The sequence below is a fragment of the Danio rerio genome, chromosome 9, assembly GCF_049306965.1.
Source record: "Danio rerio strain Tuebingen ecotype United States chromosome 9, GRCz12tu, whole genome shotgun sequence".
Lineage (NCBI taxonomy): Eukaryota > Metazoa > Chordata > Actinopteri > Cypriniformes > Danionidae > Danio > Danio rerio.
Window position 1 is genome coordinate 5,925,626 of NC_133184.1, and position 14,777 is coordinate 5,940,402.

The 14,777-nt window shown below is 31.6% G+C and overlaps 1 protein-coding gene across 2 annotated transcripts in view; it reads right to left on the reverse strand.

The window, feature by feature from the left end:
- The window catches only part of cckbrb (cholecystokinin B receptor b), an 81,721-nt gene extending 66,944 nt beyond the window's left edge, over window positions 1-14,777 (reverse strand). For both annotated transcript variants that reach the window (XM_073912453.1, XM_017357750.4), the window contains exon 1: window positions 14,396-14,777. In XM_073912453.1, the coding sequence (XP_073768554.1) occupies window positions 14,396-14,555 (160 nt within the window). In that variant the 5' untranslated portion in view covers window positions 14,556-14,777. The remainder of the gene's footprint in view (window positions 1-14,395) is intronic.

Consider the following 14,777-nt stretch of genomic DNA (forward strand, 5'->3'; position numbering starts at 1 on the left):
CATTTCTTTTCAGAACCACATTTTTTTTTGACTCACTTAATCATACTGCCAAAAGAAAAAAAGTCCATTAATCACCTACTATTTTTAAATAACAGTAGGCAGTGAACAATGCAGTATTCCGTAATAAGCTATTTGAAGAGCCTGTCAATGTGAATACCCAGAATTCCTCCATACAGCAGCCTTGAGAGTCCTCAAGCTTTGTCCTTAGAGAAAATTATTGTAGCTCAATCCTCCAAAACCAATTGTCTTCAGTGACCCTCGTCTCCAGGATCATTCAGAGCCACTGCACAGTAGAAGCTGCTGGATATAGTAATACCGCTGGATTTACCAGAATACTCATTCAAGGTCTCAAGAGACATTCTGTAAGCAAAATGCAGGAAAAAAATAATGGTGTTTACTAGTAAAAGGTCATATTTAGCATTTATAGCATACCAAAATTCTCCATACGATAAGAATTTGGCTTACATGATGATAAAATTTACAATCTGGAATCTACATTACATCTGGACCATACTTTTACTCTAAATTCACATCCTAACATCAGTCGAGAGTTTACAATAATTTAAATTTATGGTTTCATATCACAGAATACGGACAAAATAATAGTAATTTTTTTATTGTTATCAAATAAAGTTATTATTAGCATTAGCATTGAATTATTAATATGGAGTACTCATAGCTTGAAGATTACAGACATACCATATACAGCAGTAGCGGTTCTGGTTTAAATAGCACCCTGGGCGAAACCACCTCAAACATACCTCCTCCCTATCCCCCAAGAAATAAAATTACTTCCTATATATATATATATATATATATATATATATATATATATATATATATATATATATATATATATATATATATATATATATATATAGGAAGGTCCAAGTTTGCCCACCCCTGGTCTAAAGTAAAAGCTGGACGCTTTTGAGCTGCGGTCACTCTAGAGCAGGGGTGGGCAAACTCGGTTCTGGAGGGCCGGTGTCCTGCACAGTTTAGCTCCAAAACTCCAAAATCTCAGTTCACTATTACTACAGTATGCTGTTGCATTTATTAACAATTGTAAATGCTATACACAGTATATTACATTTGACTATAGTATAGTTACAATACATACTATATTATTTTTATTTATCTTTCTTTTTTTTTTATATAGGATGCGTACTCATCCAATTTTTGGTTAAAATAGAAAAGATAATACTTCTCTTCAAAGATACAGGACTGTACTTTTTTCCTAGTAGTTCCATATGAATTGTCATAATCAATATTTTTCCAGGAATAAATAACAAAAGATATTGAGATATAGCCTGTCTCCTGAATTCCTGGATCATGATATCATGAGTCACAGAGAGTTTTGCAGGTGTTAGTAACTATAAAAGTGTCAGAGGGTGAGATTGCATGAGGACAGTCTGTAAGTGGAAAAGCCCACACAAGTTTACAATTCAACAGCCACAAGAGTCTCAGGTGTCAGGTGAAGTTGTTATTAATGCCAGGGATTGTGTAAACAGTCAGAAAAAATGGTATTTGGAACATTTACAAGACTGAATATACTAACTTTGTTAATTCTGGCACATTTGCAGTATTGTGTGTTGTGCAAAAGATAACTAAAATACAGTTGAAGTCAGAATTATTAGCCCCCCTGACTTATTAGCGCCCTTGTTTATTTTTTCCCCAATTTCTGTTTAATGGAGGGAAGACTGTTTCAGCACATTTCAAAGCATAATAGTTTTAGAAACCTATTTCTAATAACTAATTTGTTTTATCTTTGTCATGATGAGAGTAAATAATATTTTACTTGATATTTTTCACGACACTTCTGTACAGCTTAAAGTGACATTTAAAGGCTTAAATAGGTTAATAAGGTGAACTAGGCAGGTTAGGGTAATTAGGCAAGTTATTGTATAGTAATGGTTTGTTCTGTAGACTATCGAAAAAAAAATTTGATAAAGGGGCTAATAATTTTGTCCCAAAATTAGTTTTTAAAAAATTTTAATCTGCTTTTATTCTAGCCGAAATAAAACAAATAATACTTTCTCCAGAAGAAAAAAATATATACATTATCAGACATACTGTGAAAATTTCCTTGCTCTGTTAAATATAATTTGGGAAATATTAAAAAAAAGAAAAATAAATCAAAAGGGGGCTAATAATTCTGACTTCAACTGTATGTATTAATTTTTGTTATTGTTAGAAAAAAAAATAATGAATTAAAATGCTTTTCACTGATGTATGGTTTGTTAGAATAATAACATATTTGGCCAAGATACAACTATTATATATCTGGAATCAAAGGGTTAAAAAAAATACAAATACATAGAAAATTGCCATTTAAAAAAAAAAAAAAAAAAAAAAAATATATATATATATATATATATATATATATATATATATATATATATATATATATATATATATATATATATATATATATATATATATATATATATATATATAGGTTGCGCAGTGGCGCAGTAGGTAGTGCTGTCGCCTCACAGAAAGAAGGTCGCTGGTTCAAACCTCGGCTCAGTTGGCATTTCTGTGTGGAGTTTGCATGTTCTCCCTGCATTCGCATGGGTTTCCTCCGGGTGCTCCGGTTTCCCACACAGTTCAAAGACATGCGGTACAGGTGAATTCGGTAGGCTAAATTGTCCGTAGTGTATGAGTGTGTGTGTATGTGTGAATGTTTCCCAGAGATGGGTTGCGGCTGGAAGAGCATCTGCTGCGTAAAAATGTGCTGGATAGGTTGGGGGTTCATTACGCTGTGGCGACCCCGGATTAATAAAGGGACTAAGCCGACAAGAAAATGAATGAATAAATACATATACATACATATATATATATATATATATATATATATATATATATATATATATATATATATATATATATATATATATATATATATATATATGTGTGTGTGTGTATATATATACATATAGGCCTTAGCGCCCCACCATTGCTGATATACAGCCATAGCACACTGCTACTCATCTGATATTGCTCATATCTGATATATATAATACAGTGTGGAAAATACACGATTATTGGGCTCTTAACTGATTGGTCAAAAAATATAAATTAGTTTTTTTCTTTTAAAGAAAAGCCAAAAGCAAATTTAATGCCATCATTTCAATTTAAGTCACTGTCTTGCATGCTAAGAACAACCAAACAGCACATTTGTTGATTAGGGCCCTCATTAAACTGCTCAGACATGCCATAAACTATGAAAATATTATTAGTCCAATATTATTGTATTATTAGTCCCCCTGTTTATTTCTTTCCCCAATTTCTGTTTAACGTAGAGAAGATTTGTTCAGCACATTTCTAAACATAATAGTTTCAAAAAATCATTTCTAATAACTAATTTATTTTATCTTTGCCATGATGACAATAAATAATATTTGACTAGATATTTTTTCAAGACACTTCTATACAGCTTAAAGTGACATTTAAAGGCTTAACTAGGTTAATGAGGTTAACTAGGCAGGTTAGGGTAATTAGGCAAGTTATTGTATAATGATGGTTTGTTCTGTAGACTGTCGAAGAAAAAAAATAGCTTGAAAGGGCTAATAATTTTAATCTAAAAATATATTCTTAAAAAAAATTTAAAACTGCTTTCATTCTAGCCAGAATAAAACAAATAAGACTTTCTCCAGAAGAAAAAATATTATCAGACATACTGTGAAAATGTCCTTGCTCTGTTAAACATAATTTGGGAAATATTTAAAAGAGAAGAAAAAAATAAAGGGATGTTAATAATTCACAAAGCAAACCACAGTCTGAAGAAAAGCGTAACATGCAGACTGTAAAGCAGTAAATTATCTAACGATTAGATCCTTAACATGTACAGTAAATATGTGTCAATCATCATTACTATGCCGCTGCATTAAGGGAAAGCGTGACGTTCTGCTAACCTCAGTGTCCTCTCACATTATCCTGATGTAGCTTCAGATATGGACTCATCTAAATGTTAAAGGCTCTTGACTGATCACCTCATCCTGAGCAAACTCAGCAGGGTCTCACCTGAGAGCACAGATCACACGGTTCCAGAGCAAATGTCCTCTACTGCCTGTCTTGTCAAGTTAACAAGAAACAAGCCAGATCGTTTACTGTGGTGATTCCCTACTGGTGAGATAAGCAGCAGAGGCAAATGAGTAAAATGTGTATGATAGAAGTCAACTGAGCATGTGCTCGTTTGTAGTTATAGGACAGCAAAACAAACAGACTTGGACTTCACAACCAAAATCAAGGACACTGCATTGCCAATGGTCTTCAAATGAACTTGGTGGCTTGGTAAAATCCACAATGATAAATAGCTATGGCTTAAAAAAAACATGATTCTTTTTAAGTTGGTTTTATTTATTTATTTATTTATTTATTTATTTCCTTTATTTAGCCAGGAGATCACATTGAGACAGTACTGTCTCTTCTTCCAGTGAGACCTGGTCAAGATGGCAGGCAGCACATAAAGTTTCATATAAAAATCACAAACAATACCACAAAATTACAAAATCACCATTCTTAAAAACATCAGCTCATAACAAACAATTGCAGGTGTCCTTTAAAATGTTGTATAAAAGATGTTTAAAAGTACTCAGAGTCGGAAGAGTGTCAAGATTGAGCTGATTTTGCAGGTCATTCCAAGCCCTGGGAGCGTGAACGAAAAAAGCACGTTTGCCAAGTTCTGATAATGCCCTTGGAACTATCAGACGAATACATGAACCAGATCTAGTATTTTGATTGTTGGTGTGAAATGTTAATAAATTAAAAATATAGGATGGTAATTTACCTAAAAGAGCTTTTAAAATAAATAAGTACAGATGTAATTTTCTCCTTTGATATAGAGATAACCAGTCTAAGGAATCATACAAAATACAGTGATGCGTCCGTGAATCTGCACCTGTGACAAAACGTATTGCTGCATGATAAACAGAATCTAATTTTCTTAATAGGGTAGCGGTTGCGTGCATATAGAGATGATCACCATAATCCATTATAGACAGAAATGTACTCTCTACTAATTTTTTGCGGACTTTATAAGGAAAACAATTTCTTGACTGGTATAAAAAAACCTAACTTTGGCCTAAGCTTTTTCAATAACTTGTCAATATGTATATCAAAGGCTAATCTCTCATCAATCCAAACTCCTAGATATTTATAAAAGCTAACTCTTTCTATTTGAACACCGTTCAGAGTTTTTATTGTCTGATCTGTTGACAGTGCGGCCACGGCTAAAAATCATATATTTAGTCTTTTTTGAATTTAAAACCAATTTTAAATTTTGCAACGTACACTGCAATATTTATACAATAATACAAAACATTTTGTGTGATCTGTTGGTACGGAAATGCTTCTGAGGCCCAAAAGAGGTCACTGGGGAAGGTGGTAACAACAGTTGGGAATAAAACTAAAGAGTATTAATAGTATATACAAAGAAAGAGTATTAAATGAGGCTATCATGATTGATAATGATGAGAGACATCCTTTATCATACACCTTACATTTTTACCATCAGGTAATCATCAATATTGTGTTCCCAGATGTGTAAGAAATTGAACAAAGTTATAATTTATACCTCAAGCAGTTAGGTTTTTAGATTCCTCCTCTCTCAGTAGCAGTTGATGGCCAGTAAATTGGATATTCATTTAGAATAGGGGTACTGTGGTCCTTTAGGCTTTTAAATGATTTATTTACTGTATAAATGTGAAATGTCAGATGTCTCTGTGAGTGTTGCTGCAAATTAAATTTCCCAAATAAAGTTAACTAACCAACATAATAATGGAGAAAATATACCGATCATCAGGTTATATATTAGGGAATATATTAACCATTTAAATTTCAAACTGTTTTGATATGTGAATTAAAGTTACTATTCTTAAATAATATTTTGAAGAAATACTATTTGTTTGTTTGATTGTCCACATTAATTTATTTACTTATTTACATGTATATTATTATTATTATTATTATTATTATTATTATTATTATTATTATTATTATTATTGTTATTATTTATTCATTCATTCATTCATTCATTCAATCATTCATTCATTTTATTTTCGGCTTAGTCCTTTTTTTAATCTGGGGTCGCCACAGCGGAATGAACCACCAACTTTTCCAGCATATGTTTTTACACAGTGGATGCCCTTCCAGCTGCAACCCATCTTTGGGAAACATCCTGCCATCCATAACGCATACACTATGGACAATTTAGCGTACCCAATTCACCTGTATCACATGTCTTTAGACTATGGAGAACATGCAAACTCCAACTGACCCAGCCAAGGCTCGAACTAGCGGTCTTCTTGCTGTGAGGCGACAGCACTACCTACTGCATCGCCCTATTATTATTATTATTATTATTATTATTATTATTATTATTATTATTATTATTATTATTATTATTAATATTATTGATTTGTTTATGTGTCTATATTATTATTATTATTATTATTATTATTATTATTATTATTATTATTATTAATATTATCATTATTAGTAGTAGTATTATTGCTTATGTTAGTAATAATAATAATAATAATAATAATAACACTGAATAAGTAAATAAATAAATACAGACAAACAAATAGTAGTAATTTAAAATATTATTTAAGAATCAAAATTTTTATTTATTTTATTTTTCATATTAGTATTCTTCAAATTTAACCATATAGCTAAAACAAACAAACAAATAAATAATTAAATAAGTTCTGTACATCAAACCTTCTTTTCCTAGCATTCTTTAAAATAATGTGAATTTAAGGTTTTAGAGTAAAAACTGAAGATTATTTAGGGTCCACTGATTATAACCAAAGCAATAATGTGTGCAAATCATCTAGACACCATCAAGAACACATGTGCAGCGCATGCTAAAAGTCTAAATGTGGATCTGAAGAGGTCTGTTGTTGTTGTTGTGTGAGGCTGATAATGACACACGTGTGTTGATGATCAGGGATTATATTGGACATGAGAATGGAGAGCAGCCTCTGCTGATGGAGGAAATGGACAGCAAATATGTGTTTTGTCGAGGAGTCTCTGATTAGGCTCTTCACTGGCAAGCACTAAATTTAGCCTGTGCCCAGAGGTATGCTGAACGCTGAACACTTGCTCCAAAGCACAGAGAGAACCACGGAAACACTGTCCAATGTGAATATGCACTTTAAAGAGCTGTTGAGTATCGGCTGAGTCTTTAAAGGAACAATCTATTGCTTTCACAAGATTTGAATAAATTATTTTTCACAGTGAATACATTTTCAAAGTATTTCCTATAATAATATATATATATATATATATATATATATATATATATATATATATATATATATATATATATATATATATATATATATATATATATATATATATATATATATATATATATTTAATAAAATGAGGATTTAATTTTGGGTTATTATAATTAGCCTCCATGGAAATATTTATTTATTTATTTACTTATTAGTTAGTTTGGTTGTTTATTTATTTACTTTGTTTGTTTGTTTGTTTGTTTGTTTGTTTGTTTGTTTGTTTGTTTGTTTGTTTGTTTGTTTGTTTGTCAACTGAACAAACCAGCTGCCCAATGATTTGCCTATTAATCTAATTAACCTAGTTAAACCTTGAAAATGCACTTTAAGCTGAATACTAGTTAATAACCAGTATAATATAATGTACTTATTATTATATAATTAATGCACATATTCTTATAATATGCTTATAATTGTATAAAAATTATGACAAAGACAAAAGAAGTGAGTTATTACACTCACCTGATACATTAACTCAAACCAATTGCGGCAAACCAGTTGAAACCTATGAAACCTATGTATTTCTGTAAAACTATACTGTATACATTGAGTCGCATATACATACTATTTTGTGGTGATATCATTAAACACTTAGTATTATTAGTATAAGTAACTTTAGTAAGTTCAGTTAAGTTCATAAAATCAATATGAGTTCGGGTAATAGAACAAATTAAGTTCAAACATGCTTCTAGCATTAGGGTGCTATTTTAGCATTCTAGGCTCAAAGTCTAAAGCGCATGGCGCATAAGCATTAAGGGCATGTCCCAATCCACTTTTTTATCCGCTATTTTAAGGACAAAAAATATGGTTTGTGCAGCGACGTATGGTCTAACATGGCTCTGCTTGTTCTCTTAATGAGTTATGGATGTATTTAGAGCATAACATGCATTAAACCAGTTAGAATCTCATCTCACATTTCTTCAAGAGTCAGTTGCATTACGCCAAGGTGCATTTGCTATGTACACAATAGGCTTTATGAGTTGAAAAACTGAACGCCTCACTTGTGAGAAAACAGCCTCTTTCTCTTTACTTTTATTCTTTACTACTTTACTTTTGTGGATTAGTAAACATTGTTGCACGCACTCCACTGAAGACATCTATTAGCCTACGTATTTAATTTTGTTTGTTAACAGCAAAGATTTGAAGTGTGGTCAAAAAAACTGAGTTATATCCAAATACACATCTTATTCTGCCCTATCTGGTGATGCATGCGTCTCCAAAACCCGACAAGTGGACAGATCTAAAATAGTTTTTATTTAAACAAATATAAATATGCATGTAATGAATAATAATGCTAATAATGATAACATTATGCAAATTATCGTGAATAAACTGAAAACAGAGCACTGAGATGAGGCATGGAGGCAGTGGTTTTTATATGTATGTAGAAAATAATAATTTTTGTAACATTTTAATCCTTTAATTTTTTTCATATGTAAAGATATTTGTGTTGCTGTACATTCTGTGTGTGTTAAACAATGTAATCGTTTAGACCTGCACATAACTAAGGCGCTGTGTGCTGGACTTTAGACCAGCTTTCAGTTGGTCAATGGTGCAGTCTATTTCAGTTCCTCAAAATAGCAACGCGCCAACAATATACTTTAACACACCTCCTTTTTAGGCCGACACACCCATGAGTCCACAAAGTGGTGCAATTTCTATTTGAACAATGTAGCACAAAACGTAACACTTACTGTTGCACTGGTCTGAAAATAGCAACAAGTCGCGCAAAACACATAGCATGCCTTGTTGCGCCAGGTGTATGATATGGCCCTTAGAGTTGTGAATGAAAATAACTTCAGTTGGAGCTTCAATGAGATTATATATTTGGGGCTGGATGCTTGGTCATTTCGTCTTATCCCATATCCATTGGAAGGGTGTTATGACAAATAGACCTGTCAGGTAAACGCCGCTCACTTTAACGCTAATTTTGCCGAATCACTGTGCTTATGACATGGTGACAAGCTGTTATAATAAACACTGAAAGCATTTAGTAAATAATATGTAATCAATATGGCGACGCAATGGTGCAGTAGGTAGTGCTGTCTCTTCACAGCAAGAAGGTCGCCAGTTCGAGCTTCGGCTGGGTAAGTTGGCGTTTCTGTGTGGAGTTTGCATGTTCTCTCTGCGTTCGTGTCTCCCACAGTCCAAAGACATGCGGTTCAGGTGAATTGAGTAGGCTAAATTGTCCGTAGTTTATGACTGTGAATGAGTGTGTATGGATGTTTCCCAGAGATGGGTTGCAGCTGGAAGGGCATCCACTGTGTGAAGCATATGCTGGATAAGTTGGTGGTTCATTCCGCTGTGGCGATCTTAGATTAATAAAGGGACTAATCCAAAAAGAAAATAAATGAATGAATGTAATCAACATATCCTATTTCTAAGACAACAACAAACTCTGTACCTCATCAGATGTCATTCCCTTGCTGTAAATGTTAGCGATCCGTTTTTTTTTTACCACCTCCCTGCGGGCGTATCCTAAATGTTTGGTAATTGGTCTATTAATCAGGGGTTGCCACAACGGAATGAACCGCACACTTATCCAGCATACGTTTTACGCAGCGGATACCCTTCCAGCTGCAACCCATCACTGGGAATCATTCATACACACTGATTCACTCACGGCCAATTTAGCTTACCCAATTCACCTATAGTGCATGCCTTTGGACTGTGGGGGTAACCGGAGTACCTGGAGAAAACTCATGCGAACACGAAGGGAACATGCTAACTCCACACTGAAATGCCAACTGACCCAGTCAAGGCTTGAGTCAGCGACCTTCTTGCTGTGAGGCGATCGTGCTGCCCACACCATGACAGTGGGAATTAATTAACACTATTATGTTTAAAAATATGTAAAAAAAAAAAAGCATATTTTCTCCATTAAACAGCAGATGGGAATATTTGATAAGTAACTGATATTTTTCTCTTCAGCCGTATTGAAAACACATTAAGCAATTTGATCTAACTTGTTTTATAGTGATTAAGAGTAACTTGTTTTTATTGACTTTTTTGTCATTATTAATTGAATTGCATCTAATTACTGTTGTTTTTGTTGTCTCCCGCTGTCTTTTTAATGCAGTTATGTCTAGAGAGATTTGTCTAGAAAGGCAAGAAAATATCATTTAATATTTAGATTTATCCCTTTAGGAATACAGCCACAAGCATTACATTCATAATCAATAATGTGATCAACAGCGTTTAATGTCACTAATCCAAAATATAAGGAAACATTTCTCTCTCCACTCTTCCACGTTTGTATACACTTTATAGTTTACTATTTCAGGTTTTAACGCTTATACTCTTAAAAACAATTGGAAAAAGTCAAACGTGAAACATTAATTATTAAATTTTTTTTAGCTTAATCCCTTATTTATCAGGGGTCACCACAGCGGAATGAACCACCAACTATTCTTCAGAGTTCAGTTCGCAATCAATGGCATTCCTGCAAAAAATAATCCTTTGGAACATTTATTAATAAAGTAATGTGGGTATCCCCCGACATCGAAGCTTGCTTTGTCCTTTTGTAGGCTCAAGCATTGGCATATCCTTGTTTACAGATCTATACTGGGTTTATTCCATCATGTCTACAGAATTACATTTGTAAAAAGCCTGTTCTTAACTATGGTCTTCTGTCACAGGACATTTATTTACTGTCTGTTGCTAAAGTGTGGACTGAGATGTGGGAAAAAGGCTTTTAAGTACGCAGCACCTTTTGCTTGGAATAATCTGCAAACACAGTTGCAGTTCAAAGAATTGCTTTCACTACATGCTTTTAAAAAGACTATAAAAGATTTAGATGTTGACACACAGGTTTGTAGATGTTTTGAATAGTTTGTCTGTGTTATAATGTTCTGTAAAATGTTTTTGTTTGTTGTCTGTTAGATTTTTAATCTCAATCTGTCTTTCCTGGTAAAATAAAGTTAATAATAATATAATAATAATTATTAAAATAATAATAATAATAATAATAATAATAATAATAATATTATTGTTATTGTTATTATTATTATTATTATTATTATTATTATTATTATTATTATTATTATTATTATTATTATTATTGTTGTTATTATTATTATTATTATTAGTAGTAGTAGTAGTAGTAGTAGTAGTATAATAATAATAATAATAATAATAATAATAGTAATAATAATAATTATTATTATTATTATTATTATTAATAATATTAACATAATAATTATTATTATTATTATTATTATTATTATTATTATTATTATTATTATTATTATTATTATTATAAATATTGTTCATTAGGTCTCACAATATAAACAATGGCCTCATGTCATAAAACAGTCCCGTGCATCATAATAACCAGAGGACGAACATGTGATGCATAGTGATGTCATGCAAATCATGTTTATGCACTCACTGTGATTCTTAGAGGAAACTCTGTGGCTTGAATAGACACAGCTGGCTTCATTTCATTCATAGCCTTGTGAAATTAAAGAGATAGTTCACTCCACAAAAAACCTCCACTTGTTTCTTCTGTTGAGCACAAAAGAAGATATTTAGAAAAATGCTGGTTGATTGGATTTGTTGATTTTTATAGTATATATTTTTAATTCTATGAAAGTCCATGGGTCCCAGCATTCCTCAAAATATCTTCTTTTGTGTTTAACAGAACAAAGAAACTCAAATAGGTGTAAATTGTGTGGTAAATTATTATTATTTATTTTTGTTTATTTTTTTGGCCAACTATCCCATTGAAAATTCTTCCTCATTAAATGTGAGAACATGTATTAAATTTTTTGGATATAGTGACACAAGTATTAAAGTTTAAGTGTTATTTCTTATTTTTAACAGTGGAGAAATTACAAAGTCAAAAATCCCCCCAAAAAAGTTACAAATAATATAGCAATTTTTTATTTGTTCATTTGACCAGACATTTACAGGGGAAATTTGATAATGAATACTTTTTATTTATTTATATATATATATATATATATATATATATATATATATATATATATATATATATATATATATATATATATATATATATATATATATATATATATATATATATATATATATATTTTTTTTTTTTTATTTTTTTATTTTTTTTTTTTAATTCTTGTCATTTAAAAAGTAAAAATTATGATATAAATTAAATTATCTCTTTGAAATGCTTCTCTGTTTCTGCTGAATTTTCTCTTTTTTGTTATTGTACATAATATGAGGCAGGTTATATTCAGAGCTTTCAAATATGTTCCAAATATGACAGTAAAAACCACTTGACACGATCATTTACAGCAAACACGCAAAATGTTATTAAATTACAATTATTCTGAATAGGATTTGATTACAGTGGACACTTAATGCACTTTCAGCCCTTCTTAGGTTCTCCAATCAGATGTAAACGTTGCTCACAGGAAGAATGAAATGGATTTATTTTGATCGGCTTTCCGTATTAACACACTTCATTATGCTTTTGCTGTTGCATCTACTGATCTGACTGCAAAGGCAACAGAATCCATATTACATCATTAACGCATTGACATCTGAATTAACCTGCTATAGAGACCAATCAAACCGGCAGAAATTGATTTAGAGTTTTCTAAGAGAGCCAGCATTGTCCTTGCCTTTACACCACATGGTAGACTGATTTTAATTTAAGAAGTTGCCTGTACTTTGATTTGATAAATTTGCTATCCATGAACACCGAGTTGTTATCATTCATGTTATATTACACTCTTTAAAAAGCCAAAGGGGTTTTTCATATAACCAGAACCAGAATATAATCTTAAAACTGTTTATTATTAGCACATTCTCTTCAACAAAGTACTGAAAAAAGTGTGACAAAAATTGTACTCTGATATTTTAATATAGTATTATTCTAATTCCTCCTAAAAAATAAAATAAAATAAAAAATGTGTGATTTATATATACATACAGTTAAAGTCAGAATTACTATCCCCTTTGAATTTATTTTTCTCTTTTAAATATTTCCCAAATGATGTTTAACAGAGCAAGGAAATTTTCATAGTATGTCTGATAATTTTTTTTCTTCTAGGGAAAAAGTTTTATTTTGGCTAGAATAAAAGCAGTTTTAAATTTTTTTAAACACATTTTAAGTTTAAAATTATTAGCCCCTTTAAGCTATTTTTTCATTTCTCATAAATCTATATTTTTAAATAATATTTTAATAGGAAACTATACAATATTATATTTGTGCATGTACAGTCATTACTTGACCCAAATCTGGAGCTTATCTAACACATGAACTAACAATAACAGTCCAAAAATGAGTTCACCCAAATTGATATGTTATAGAAAAATATTAAATACAAATTAAATAAAAACTGGAAATAATCAAGCGAAGCAAAAAAGTTGAAATTTTTTGTTAAGATTTTTTAGGTTGTATTTTTTTTCTTATTATTTTTCCACTATTAATGGGTCCATAATAAAATAATAAATATTATAGGTAAAAACATATGCTAAACAGATTTTTAAAATTTAAATATTTAATTTATTTTAATTTTTTATGTTGATTATTAATGACTTCACAGCACAGAAATAGCCTAATATATTATTTTAAGAACTGGTCACTGAATAGTTCTTCAGGCAAGCTAAAATTACACGATGTATGTAAAAACACTATGAATCTATGTCCTGTTTGTGAACTACTTATTTTCTTAGCAGGGATCTAAATTAAAGGAGATTTCTCTTGGTTGTCTATTTTTCGGGAATCAGTCTGATTGCTCCTCCGCAACTGAATATTAGGCGTCCTTAAAACTGAACGATGAGAAAGAACATACTACTTTTTTAACCTATTACTTCTTATCTACAAGCCATCATATATGTGGACTATATCATGAATTGATTTTATGGAAATAATAATGCGCATTTGACAGAAAGCGCATCTGTAAGAGACTAACTTCTGTGACTGTACGTAATTAAATGTAACAATTTGAATGTTTTGAACACCTTCAACCAAAAGGTTTTCTAAACCTCGTCGTAATGCTAATACATGATCACAAAAAATCTTTCTGCTACCTCTTTATGAACGAGTGTCTCGAATACGCGAGACCGAACGCGCGTTCTGGTTCTGGATGTCGGCAGATCCTCACCTTTAGCTCGCGCCGGCTCAATCTTGGGCAACAGAAGCGCGTCTTCGCAGGTGCCGTTGGGAACCTCCAGACTCCCGTTTGAGCTCCTGTTCAGAATCGACGCGTTGTGCAGCTGAAGACATGCCCAAATCCCCGTGTCATTTAGCAATTGTAAATCCATTACGGACCTGACCACAACTGTTTTATTTTAGCAGCTCCTGGCAACCAAATAATCGAGAAGCGCAGTAGAATAGTTTAGAAAGCAGGGTTGTAAAGAGGATACATTAAAAAAAAACAGTAAACAAAAAGGTAAGTATAATAAAAGCTGTATATAAAAGCTGGTAGATGAAGGCACAGATGCAGATGCTGTGTGTGAGGATGTGATGGAGCGCGGAACGGCACT